Source organism: Xenia sp. Carnegie-2017, unplaced genomic scaffold (genome assembly GCF_021976095.1).
Source record: "Xenia sp. Carnegie-2017 unplaced genomic scaffold, XeniaSp_v1 HiC_scaffold_20, whole genome shotgun sequence".
NCBI classification, from domain to species: Eukaryota; Metazoa; Cnidaria; class Anthozoa; order Malacalcyonacea; family Xeniidae; genus Xenia; species Xenia sp. Carnegie-2017.
In genome coordinates, this window is record NW_025813483.1 from 4610367 (window position 1) to 4622661 (window position 12295).

The following is a 12295-nucleotide window of genomic DNA, read 5'->3' on the forward strand; positions in this document are numbered from 1 at the left end:
AGATCGCTTGTCCCGAAAAATTTCATTTTGTCTGTAAGTTTCCCGCTCGGCGTGTTTTCTATTTGTCTTTTTTGTCAAATAAATATGTCTCAAACGCACAATCTCCAAAGAGCAATTACCGAGGCCGTAGGAAGAGCAGTACACGAGGCACTGCGAGATCAACATGAAGAGGTAAGATACAAAGCAAAATATTCTCCGTTCATACTTGTAAATATTCAACGTGTGATATGCGTCGAATCACGAGGTCGTCGATTTTACGTGATAAAATTCTTACAATTTTAGTCCTCTGATGCAGCTACTGCCCACGAAAATAATAATGAACCACTTGTTATCAAACGTGTTATCAAATAATTGCTTTTTGACGAACAATCCATTTCAAAAGTACAACTTTTATTTATTTTTCTCTAGCAAACTGCTTTGCCAATGTTTCAGAGCCTCTTGTATCTTTGCCGATGATTATGATTTTTGCAACTGGGTTGGAGGAAGAGCCTCCCTTAGGATTTCATGACAAACCAACTATTTGTTTCTGGGAAGATGTTCGTCCCAAAAGCAACACCTGCGCTCACATTTTGTATTTGCCACTTCATAATGATAAAGATGATCTTAGTTATGAAGAATTTCAAGAAATGATGAACGATGGGATTCTGAACTCACCTACATTTGGTGCTCCATAGACATGCATATATAAGAAAGCTGTTGAAGTTAGAGTCTAAGCAATAGTTGTGTTGATTTAATTTACGATTTGGTAATGATGTAAAACAACGTATTTCTAACTGACGTATCTATATTCCTCCTAGCATGTCATTACTGTATAAAATAGTAAGTGAAGACTATATTTTTTTACTACTCATATATGACTTGTCTTGTTTACGTTTTGCTGGCTGGCAGATCAATCCCAAGAGAGGTTGACCATTGTTGCTAATGTTCTCCAAAAGCCCTAGACCAAATCTGCCTGCTAGCAAAAGTAAACAAGGCAAGTCATCTATTGTGCATGCAAATCTTCAGGGTTCTGCTCATCAAGCATTGACTGTCCCAAGAAACGAACAGCCTCAAGGTATGCTGCTTTTCCGCTCACTGCCGAAAGAGATTGAATGAATGTACTAAAATTTTGCAACTGTAAGTCACCTTGCAAAGGGCATGATATATCTGGTACATTGACGTGAGGTAAATCACTTGACGCTAGTTCTTCAATGTCAAGATTGCTTGTGTTTGGTAGCATATCATCTTCATGGTATGCATTTCTAATGTTAACCCAAAACAATTGTTCAGGTGTTTTGTTTCCTTCTGTAGATATTTTATGGCTGTTGTGAGCAGCAACAAACTCGTCAAGGATTTTGTTGATTCGTGGCAGATACACTGAATGGAGGCAAAATATATCAGTGTCATTATTGACATTCAATACACCTTCACTTTCAAGTGCATAAAATTCAGATCTAAAACTTGTTAGAACTTGTTCATTTAGTGCTCTGTTATGTCTTTCGATTCTCTGATTGTGCACTGAATTCCCTACAACAACCTGCTTAGTTTCATTGCCTCGTGTTAAAATCATGTTGTGCCAGATGTCAACATTTTCGCCACCAAGATCGGTACGAATTCTATAAGGACGCCCATACTTCGAGACAGCACATAAGAAGTGATATAGAACAGTAGTTGCTCGATTGTTTGAAGAACAATGTGCAAATACCACTAATCGACTAAAACCATCGATACCATGGTGTATGGCAAGTCTCCATCTAACAAGTTTATGGTTCCCATCAATATGCCAAATATAGTTGGGAAAAGGATTAGTATAAATGCGACGCTTTATTGGTTTACTTTTTCTCTCTTCGACACCTAATGGATCAACCATATGAATGGCTTTTCTCACTTTTTGTCGCTGAATGTAAAGACCCCTAGATTCAAGGTACCCTTGAACCATGACCTCGCCAGCCTTAGGATGATTTTGTTTAATGGCGTCCACTTCTTTCTCTATTTCGTCTTGTGACAATTGTGAAAAGTTTTCTCGATACAACCCATACTCCGACATTGCTTTGTAGACCACTGACCTGTCGACTTTCAACTGTCTGGCAATTTCCACAATCGTAAGTCGTAACTGAAGCAAATTTTCCAATACATCCCTTGGAATTATTTTCTTTGGTCGACCAACTCTTCCTGAATTGTTACTGATTAAAATGAAATGAGTTCAATACAAATGTAGTACTATAGAAATACCACATAATATTTGCTAAGTTTTCTTACCCCTCATTTTCATCATTTGAGTTGGAATTCTGGCAAAGTTATAAATTTATCAAAATTTAACGATGTTTTTCACTTGGATGCACCCATATACACTAGAATGTTACCTGTGGTTCATTATTATTTTCGTGGGCAGTAGCTGCATCAGAGGACTAAAATTGTAAGAATTTTATCACGTAAAATCGACGACCTCGTGATTCGACGCATATCACACATGGAATATTTACAAGTATGAACGGAGAATATTTTGCTTTGTATCTTACCTCTTCATGTTGATCTCGCAGTGCCTCGTGTACTGCTCTTCCTACGGCCTCGGTAATTGCTCTTTGGAGATTGTGCGTTTGAGACATATTTATTTGACAAAAAAGACAAATAGAAAACACGCCGAGCGGGAAACTTACAGACAAAATGAAATTTTTCGGGACAAGCGATCTAACTTCAATAACGCGACAGTGCGGAAATGAGTGCTTATCCAGGGGGGGACTGAGAAAATTATTTTATTGCTTGCTGACGTCATTTGGCACGCCAAGTGTCGCGAAATTATTTTGGTTATTTATAAATAACCATTTTTCCGCGTGCGCGGAAACTGGTTATTTATAAATAACCATTTTTTCGCGTGCGCAGAAACTGGTTATTTAATAAATAACCAATTTTCGATGTTTTCATAAAGTGGTTATTTATTAAATAACCAAAATAAGAAATTGGTTATTTAATAAATCAGGGAAAAAAATCACAGTGTTATGCGGTTAAATAATAAAACCACAGATGGCGCCCCATACAAGACTTCATCGGCCACGTGCGCATTGCTTCATGCAAGCAAGTTACTTCATGTATGAAATTAACATATGAAATTGATGAACTTCATTTGAATTTCAAATTTAAAACAGTATAATGAAATGAGCTTCATTTTAAGTAAAAAACGTCATCGTCACGCATTGCTGTTTCATATCCGTACCCTTAACCCATACCCTCTTGCACTTTAAATTAAGTGAATTACAAAAGATGTCAAATCCTCCACCATCTTTCAATTTAGGATACACCGCTTCAAAGTTAGTTTTCGTTGAATAATCTGAATTAAATAAATTTATAAAAGCGTCAACGGCCACGTGCGCATTGCTTCATGCAAGCATGTTACTTCATGTATGAAATTAACATATGAAATTGATGAACTTCATTTGAATTTCAAATTTAAAACAGTATAATGAAATGAGCTTCATTTTAAGTAAAAAACGTCATCGTCACGCATTGCTGTTTCAAATCCATACCCTTTACCAATACCCTCATATTACAGGTATGAAAATCGGGTGGTTTGAGCCCGGGAGTATCGCTACATGTTTGTAAATGTAGATTTCCAGGTTAATAAAGTCCTGAGAAGGACTGCTTTTGTTGTTGTTGACTGACGTTTCGACAACCTTAGCGGTAGTCATCTTCAGAGTCAACTGCCGCTAAGGTTGTCAAAACGTCAGTCAACACCTACACCAACAGTTACAGTTCTTCTCAGGACTTTACTAACTTGGACGATTTACATCTTTCAACATGTAACGGATACTAACGTACATTTGAAAGAATGTTTTACGCAGTGCGGTGTTTTAAAATGTAGATCATGTCTACATTTAATTTACCAACGTACATTGTAATATATTAACGTACATTGAGGCTGAGGACTACAATCTGTCTAATTTTACGTTACTATACTTTACACTTGGAATGAACCCTTTAGACTAGGGAGAGTTGCAAAATATAATGTGCTCAAATTTATGATGCTATTACAAATTTACCACGAATTATTGAGGAAGTACAAACATTAAAAACAGTTTACTTTCTGGGGTGTAAATTAACATGTCGCGATTTGCAAAGCGCGATACATCGCGAGGTAAATAGCAAAAGCTTTTTTGTTTAAATTTTTCATGTAAAGATTTACGTCAGAAAATCACGATTAAGATTGCACCAACATGAAATGGGAAATATGTATTATTATAAGCGATTATTATGCAATGTCAAATGAAATGTCGAATGAAATGCTCAACAAAAGAGAGTTTTCATTGCAAAATTAAAGTTAAAAGAGTATAATGAATGACAGCACTTAATCACGGAAACTTTCAACTTCAAAAGTGAATAAATTAATATTGGCAGATATTACACCTCATAAACATGTAGCCAATGTTGCGATCGCCCAGCGTATTTAACGGAATAAATTTAGGTAAATATTTAACCCAATTAAGCCATAAGTTAATTTTCCAACTTATTAGCGAGAGCAGTTAGCAAAAAGTGCATGTTGGTTATGTTTCACAATTGAAATTGTGATGCAAATTTTCATCCTTAATTCGCAATGAAAATACCCATTCAACCATCACCATTTATTAAGTGAAATACGTCATAATTTACATATGTTTCCCGCAGACACAATCAGTACTTCCTCCACCTTTTTGATGTGGAAGTGAGTGTTGTTGGGATGTCTAAGTAACTCGCCCACCTATACAAAGCGTGTATGTAAATTGAACGAACGGTCGAACCAGTCTAGCCACCCCTCGAGTTTCTTGTCACGGCATAGTGCTAAAATTTGTACACAGCTTTTGATTGCAGTTGAACGTTTGTACGATAAAAGCAGTAAAGAATGGAAATTATTTGCAGTACACTTATTTTCAATTGTGGTTGTCTTATAAAAACAATCTGGCAAATTCTTACCGAAGATGTTACAGGTATGAAAATCGGGTGGTTTGAACCGGGAGTATCGTTACATGTTTGTAAATGTAGATCGTCCAGGTTAATAAAGTCCTGAGAAGGACTGTTTTTGTTGTTGTTGAAAATGTAGATCATGTCTACATTTAATTTACCAACGTACATTGTAATATATTAACGTACATTGAGGCCGAGGACTACAATCTGTCTAATTTTACCTTTCATACCGATGTATCACGCTTTGCAAATCACGACATTTCTAATAAGATTAAAATGAGTTTACTTTCTGAGTTGCAAATTAACATGTCGCGATTTGCAAAGCGCGATACATCGTGAGGTAAAAAGCTTTTTTGTTTAAATTTTTCATATAAAGATTTACGTCAGAAAATCACGATTGAGATTGCACCAACATGAAATGGGAAATATGTATTATTATAAGCGATTATTATGCAATGTCAAATGAAATGTCGAATGAAATGCTCAACAAAAGAGAGTTTTCATTGCAAAATTGAAGTTAAAAGAGTATAATGAATGACAGCATTTAATCACGGAAACTTTCAACTTCAAAAGTGAATAAATTAATATTGGCAGATATCACACCTCATAAACATGTAGCCAATGTTGCGATCGCCCAGCGTATTTAACGGAATAAATTTAGGTAAATATTTAACCCAATTAAGCCATAAGTTAATTTTCCAACTTATTAGCGAGAGCAGTTAGCAAAAATTGCATGTTGGTTATGTTTCACAATTGAAATTGTGATGCAAATTTTCATGCTTAATTTGCAATGAAAATACCCATTGAACCATGACCATTTATTAAGTGAAATACGTCATAATTTACATACGTTTCCCGTTGACACAATCGGTACTTCCTCCACCTTTTTGATGTGGAAGTGAGTGTTGTTGAATGTCTAAGTAACCGGCCCACGTATACAAAGCGTGTATGTAGCGTGTACGAACGGTCGAACCAGTCGAGGAACCCCTCCAGTTTCTTGTCACGGCATAGTGCTAAAATTTGTACACAGCTTTGATTGCAGTTGAACGTTTGTACGATAAAAGCAGTAAAGAATGGAAATTATTTGCAGTACACTTATTTTCAATTGTGGTTGTCTTATAAAAACAATCTGGCAAATTCTTACCGAAGATGTTACAGGTATGAAAATCGGGTGGTTTGAACCGGGAGTATCGTTACATGTTTGTAAATGTAGATCGTCCAGGTTAATAAAGTCCTGAGAAGGACTGTTTTTGTTGTTGTTGACTGACGTTTCGACAACCTTAGCGGTAGTCATCTTCAGAGTCAACTGCCGCTAAGGTTGTCAAAACGTCAGTCAACACCTACACCAACAGTTACAGTTCTTCTCAGGACTTTACTAACTTGGACGATTTACATCTTTCAACATGTAGCGGATACTAACGTACATTTGAAAGAATGTTTTATGCAGTGCGGTGTTTTAAAATGTAGATCATGTCTACATTTAATTTACCAACGTACATTGTAATATATTAACGTACATTGAGGCCGAGGACTACAATCTGTCTAATTTTACCTTTCATACCGATGTATCACGCTTTGCAAATCACGACATTTCTAATAAGATTAAAAAGAGTTTACTTTCTGAGTTGTTTTTCACGTAATTTTTTATGAGGAAAATTTAAACAAAAAAGCTTTTGTTACATACCGGATGTATCACGCTTTGCAAATCACGACATGTGATTGAGTTGCAAATTAACATGCAAAAATTTAAACAAAAAATGTTACATGCTGAATTTCATTTTCCTGCCTTTGCATTGATATTTTCGACAATAGCATACTTGTAAGCGATATTTTCGACTCGGTCACATTCACAACAAAGTTCCTCGTCGACTCGAGAAATACAGAATAGCCAACTGTCGCTTGATAGACTTTATACGCAAGTGACAAAAAGAAATATGTAATATATAAATCGTTTGAGAACGGTGCTCTGTAAATTTTAAAGATTTAGGCCCAAGGCCACACTATCGTCTATATTCACGAAAACGAAAACAAAACGAAAATTCGTGCACGAAATACATGTAAGACACGACGTAAAATTGCACGCATGTTTACAAAGATTGGCTAAAACGTAAAAGGTATTATTGTTGGATGTGTCTATGTAGTAGCCTTTGCAGTGACAAAACAAGCAAAAAAGAAAAGGTGTCTTCTGGCAAAAAGATACTCCTTTTGAAGTTGAAAGCAAGCATTTAGCAAGATACTAGATTCACTCAATTAATAAACGACGTGATCGACTGGGATTATTTAATAATTTGATTAGAGTTACGAGAACCGAACAAAGAAAACAGACTCATAAAATACTTGCGAGTGCCGACAAATTGTATTTCTCAAATCAGATTTATTAAAACCTCGTCATTTTTTGACTCTGAAGATGACTTCCGCTAAGGTTGTCGAAACGTCAGTCAACAACAACAAAAACAGTCCTTCTCAGGACTATACTAACCTGGACGATCTACATTTACAAACATGTAACGATACTCCCGTTTTCAAACCATTTACTTTAATATTAAGTAAGGTAGGAAAAAAATACACTAAATTAGCCGCGAATCAGCATCGAGCAATTGTCCTGTAAGCAAGCAGACAGACTATATCAGCCGTTGTCAGAGATTCAAAAAACAATACGCGTATAACATAGAACGATAAACGTATTATACGAGAACGATACGCGTATGATACGAGAACGGTACGCGTATGATACGAGAACGGTACGCGTATGATACGAGAACGATACGCGTATGATACGAGACAAGTCCTTACAAACAAGTCCTTATTTATTTCAACTTCATTTTAGGCACTTATCGACAACGCTGGCAGTTGGAAGTCGAAAGGCAGTTGGAGGATCAAAATGCTGGTACGCCAATGGAATTTGGTGTAGAGCAATGGAGCAAAGACTGGAAGAAAACAGTCGCTCTTCCAACAACACCAAGTTTTTACTCTTTAGAGGAGATTCATATATTTGCCTTAGCTAATGTTCTTCGAAGACCAATTCTGGTGATATGTGACGATTCTCATCATGGTGACTGTGATGATCAAAGTGCTGGTGTAAACCTTGGTGGCATATACCTACCCTTGCTGTCAGACTCCGTGGATTGTATCAAAAGCCCTCTTTTGATTGGCTATCACAATGGACACTTAACAGAACTTGTGATGGCAGAAAATAATGAGAGAGTTTCATTAATGAAATATGATGGTCAGCCTATGAAAGTCCGTTGTTTGTTACCTGAGGAAAGCAATTACTCAGATCGATTACTGCGGGAATACTTGAATTGTTTAAAGTTGAATTACACTGATGAAAATGGGTGTACAACGGAAATACTTGTAGCGAAAATGCAAGCCTGTGATACTTGTGGCTAAAATAGATATGCACTGTGTACATGTGGATAGCCTTGAATGGACGCTGTATTAACGATATAAAATATACAAGACATTCAAAAACTTTAGAAAATATGTTTAGTGAGCTTCCAAGGTGTAATATATTATTCAGTCCAGGATGACTAAAAAAGCGTATTTACTTGAGAAATGCTCTCTTATGTACACGAGCTTCCCTCTTAACTAGTCATTATACATACCTTATTTATACTATTTATACAAACATTACTTATGCTAACTATATTATACAAGGTTCTATTCTTTGCTTTCAAGGTGAATAAGATGAATTGTGTAAAATCAGTCAAAAGACTCAGATCTTTGTCTTTCTATACTGTCTGTACGCTCTCTCTCAAATTGCATATCCACGACGAAATTAGAATTTTACAGTCAGTTAACTTACTTCACTATACTTTGCACTTGGAATGAACCCTTCAAGACTATGGAGAGTTGCAAAAAAATAACGTGCTCACGTTTATGATGATATTACAAATTTACCACGAACTATTGAATTACAAAGATTTTACTTTCTGGGGTGCAGTAAAATTATTTAAAAATTGTAGTTTTTGGTCTATTTCTATGGCTCTAATTAAAACTTTATGTTGGGCATTAATTTTTATTACACGAATTCGATTTCCGCTCGGCAAGTCTCTCCCTACTAAGTATTTACTGTGCTAAATTGCAGTCGTTTGCATGTTGACTAAACGGAACAACGCGTAAAGAGATCGTATGAATTGTAACTACAGCACATTGAAAATGCCTATCATCAAATCATTTCGTGTTATCGTTACAATTACGTTTATGTCTCATTGGAGGTTGATTACGGCTGAATCATGCATATGTTAAATGTCTGCTAATTTCAATGGGTTGCATTTTGCATGCACCCTGTAGATACAAAGGGTGAGTTTCAATATATTTTCATGCTTTCACACAACATTTGTTAACGAAAATATACATTGTACAAGTTAAATGTTTAGTTTTAGTGGTACCAGCCTTGTATGAAACAAGTGAAGATTTGATCATTGTACAAGTTAAATGTTTAGTTTTAGTGGTACCAGCCTTGTATGAAACAAGTGAAGATTTGATCAGTCTATAAGTTAAATGTTTAGTTTTAGTGGTACCAGCCTTGTATGAAACAAGTGAAGATTTGATCAGTCTACAAGTTAAATGTTTAGTTTTAGTGGTACCAGCCTTGTATGAAACAAGTGAAGATTTGATCATTGTACAAGTTAAATGTTTAGTTTTAGTGGTACCAGCCTTGTATGAAACAAGTGAAGATTTGATCAGTCTACAAGTTAAATGTTTAGTTTTAGTGGTACCAGCATTGTATGAAACAAGTGAAGATTTGATCAGTCTACAAGTTAAATGTTTAGTTTTAGTGGTACCACCCTTGTATGAAACAAGTGAAGATTTGATCAGTCTACAAGTTAAATGTTTAGTTTTAGTGGTACCAGCCTTGTATGAAACAAGTGAAGATTTGATCAGTCTACAAGTTAAATGTTTAGTTCTAGTGTTACCAGTGGTAAATAGCAAAAGCTAGTAATTTGTTGAAATAAATTTCGACTGCCTGTAAAACTTTGTATACTCTTAAGATTTTCAAATACACAGTAATTCTGTGTATTTGCCTTGTATGAAACAAGTGAAGATTTGGTCAATTTGATTTGTTCGGCAGATAGGGGGTAGGGGAAGGTTTAGGTGGGGATTACGAGGGTCAAGAGAGGTTATGTTTCACATCTGAAACTGTGATTCAAATTTTCATTCTTAATTCACAACCAGATTACACAACATTGAACAATGAAGCATGAATTAAAACAAAACTAAAAAAATGCAAATACCATTAAACCATGACCATTTATTATAGTGAAATGCATGATAATTTACATTCAACGTTTTCCACCAACACGACCAGTACTTCTTCCACCTTTTTGTTTTGTTGGAGCTTTTGTCTTCACTGGTTGTTGTGCGGCCTTGAATAAATGATGAGTGTTATTGAGATATCTTAGTAAGAATGGTCTACTTCATGTAAGAAGTAAATAAAAGATGTTTACTGTTTTCCACAAGTGAATGCAAACCAAGGAGATCTTGCAAGAAATTAAGATCAGATCATTGCAAGCACAAGACCAAACATCAAGGGTTGCACATGCTTGGGAGTTCTCACTAATGTCTCTGAGGTTTGCATAAGCCAGTGAAAACATGAAAAAACATCTTTTATTTCTTTTATAAAATAACAATAATGCGAACAGACAAATTTAAACAAAAGTTTTAATTCTTCCTCTAAATGTATTCATGATTGATTTGCAAATTCTCTTTGATTGATTGATTGATTTTATTGGTTGAGCTTTGAATGGTTTGCAAACACAGCTATAGACTAACTGCATACGTTAAACTGTTTCTATTGTATGATACACAATATAAAGTGACAACGATTCATCAAATCATTGAGAACTTATGATAAACATTGAACTTCATTAAGAAATTTATCACTCACTTGGGTGGGAATTAAATTCACAATATGTGTCATAATTTTGCCCAAAGTTAGTCATGAAAAGTTTGTCATACAATTAGCCCACCCACAAACAAACAGTCAAAGTTTTTAATAAATATTAATTTCAATGTTTGAACATAAAATTTTTGTTCAAAGCAGTTTATCAACAGGAAATTGCACTAAGAAAGCCAACCTAGTTTACTTTATAATAGTTGAGTAATTGCTATAGCCTTTACATACCTTTGTCATCTTTTTAGCCTCCTTCTTTTGCCTGATTTTATCTTTAGCAGCTCTAAATGTTTTTAAATCATCAAAATGATCAATATTCTCAAAATCTGATTCAGTTTAACTTTGAGGATTTTCAATGTTTCTCTCTGATTATAATTCATTTTCTCACAGTTGTGACTCATACAATGTAGGTAAAATAGAATCTTCACTGAGAAACAAAATCAAAAATCTTCTAGTCAAGCATAAAAGATGTAATTTTTTAGATAAAAGACATCAGACAGTTGTGTTTAATACCTTATTGCCTGCTCTCTTTGTGCTTTTCTTACTTCAGGCTTCTGATTGCGTTTGGCCAAAATAGTTTCAAGAGTTGCACCCTGGATGGCTCGTTGGAATTTAACATTTCGTCTCGTTCTCTTTTTCGAGACCTCTTCAACTGAGCCCTTTTTGTGTTTTCTACGGTAAAGGACAGTCCATGAAATCTTTCGTGGATTTCTTCTCATCAAGAAGGATCTCTCACATTTTTTGTCCAGGAAATTGAAAGACTATTAAATTGATGTATAAAACATTTATTGGTTATGGCAAAATAATATAGATGTGATTTTACAATCAAGTTTTTAAAGTGTGTTTTAAAAATAACTTTATAACAACGAAGAGACAAATTAAGCATTTCTTTTAAGTTGAACATTGTAAACGTACGTACCTTTCCATCTAGACGTATATATCTTTTTCCATGACCTGGGTAGATCTTGTATCCACTGTAGCTGCACACCTCGAGTCTGGAAATTGAAAGAAAACAACGAAATCATCAAATACTAGGAAGAACAAATGAGAAATATAAGATGTAATAATAGCAGTCTTTTGGTAAAGACTATTTCTAAAGAAAGGTTATGAATATTTCGAAAACAATTAAAATCGACAAGTTTTAATCGCCGATTTTTACAGAATCTTGGACGTATAACCACTAATATCGATTCAATTATGAAAAAAGTGTTCCAGTTTCACAAGAATTTCATAAAATAACGAAAACGTTAGGCTGTTTCCTTGGATTGGAACGGATTTCAAAAGACTTACTTCATTTTGCCTGTCGATGCAAGACAAAACAGTTGAAAAGGAAGCTCTCGGGGGAGCTAGGGAACACAAAGGGTCATCACTCATCGAGAAAATTATTCCTCTAACCACATTCCCCATTGCTCACATTTGCTCGTCATTTGTAATTGATGTTTTTTGATAAGCCACCAGCATGTTCCTAGTTACTCCAAACTGCACTTT

General features: G+C 35.1%; 2 protein-coding genes and 1 non-coding gene across 3 annotated transcripts; all 3 read right to left on the reverse strand.

The window, feature by feature from the left end:
• Positions 1-702: 702 nt before the first annotated feature.
• Positions 703-2742, reverse strand: LOC124442701. The gene is made up of 4 exons (XM_046993193.1): positions 2499-2742; positions 2343-2387; positions 2239-2267; positions 703-2162 (listed from the first exon to the last, which is right to left on the reverse strand). The coding sequence occupies exons 1-4, from the start codon at positions 2583-2585 to the stop codon at positions 983-985; spliced, it is 1341 nt and encodes a 446-aa protein (XP_046849149.1). The 5' UTR covers positions 2586-2742; the 3' UTR covers positions 703-982.
• Positions 2743-10145: 7403 nt separating this feature from the next.
• Positions 10146-12152, reverse strand: LOC124442548 (60S ribosomal protein L24-like). Its single transcript, XM_046993050.1, has 5 exons — positions 12098-12152; positions 11727-11802; positions 11321-11568; positions 11039-11090; positions 10146-10280 (listed from the first exon to the last, which is right to left on the reverse strand). Exons 1-5 carry the CDS (start codon positions 12100-12102, stop codon positions 10197-10199), a joined length of 465 nt encoding a protein of 154 aa, XP_046849006.1. The 5' UTR covers positions 12103-12152; the 3' UTR covers positions 10146-10196.
• Positions 11165-11243, reverse strand: LOC124443446. The gene has a single exon (XR_006947669.1). It is a non-coding gene; the product is annotated as a small nucleolar RNA SNORD34 (small nucleolar RNA).
• Positions 12153-12295: the final 143 nt, after the last annotated feature.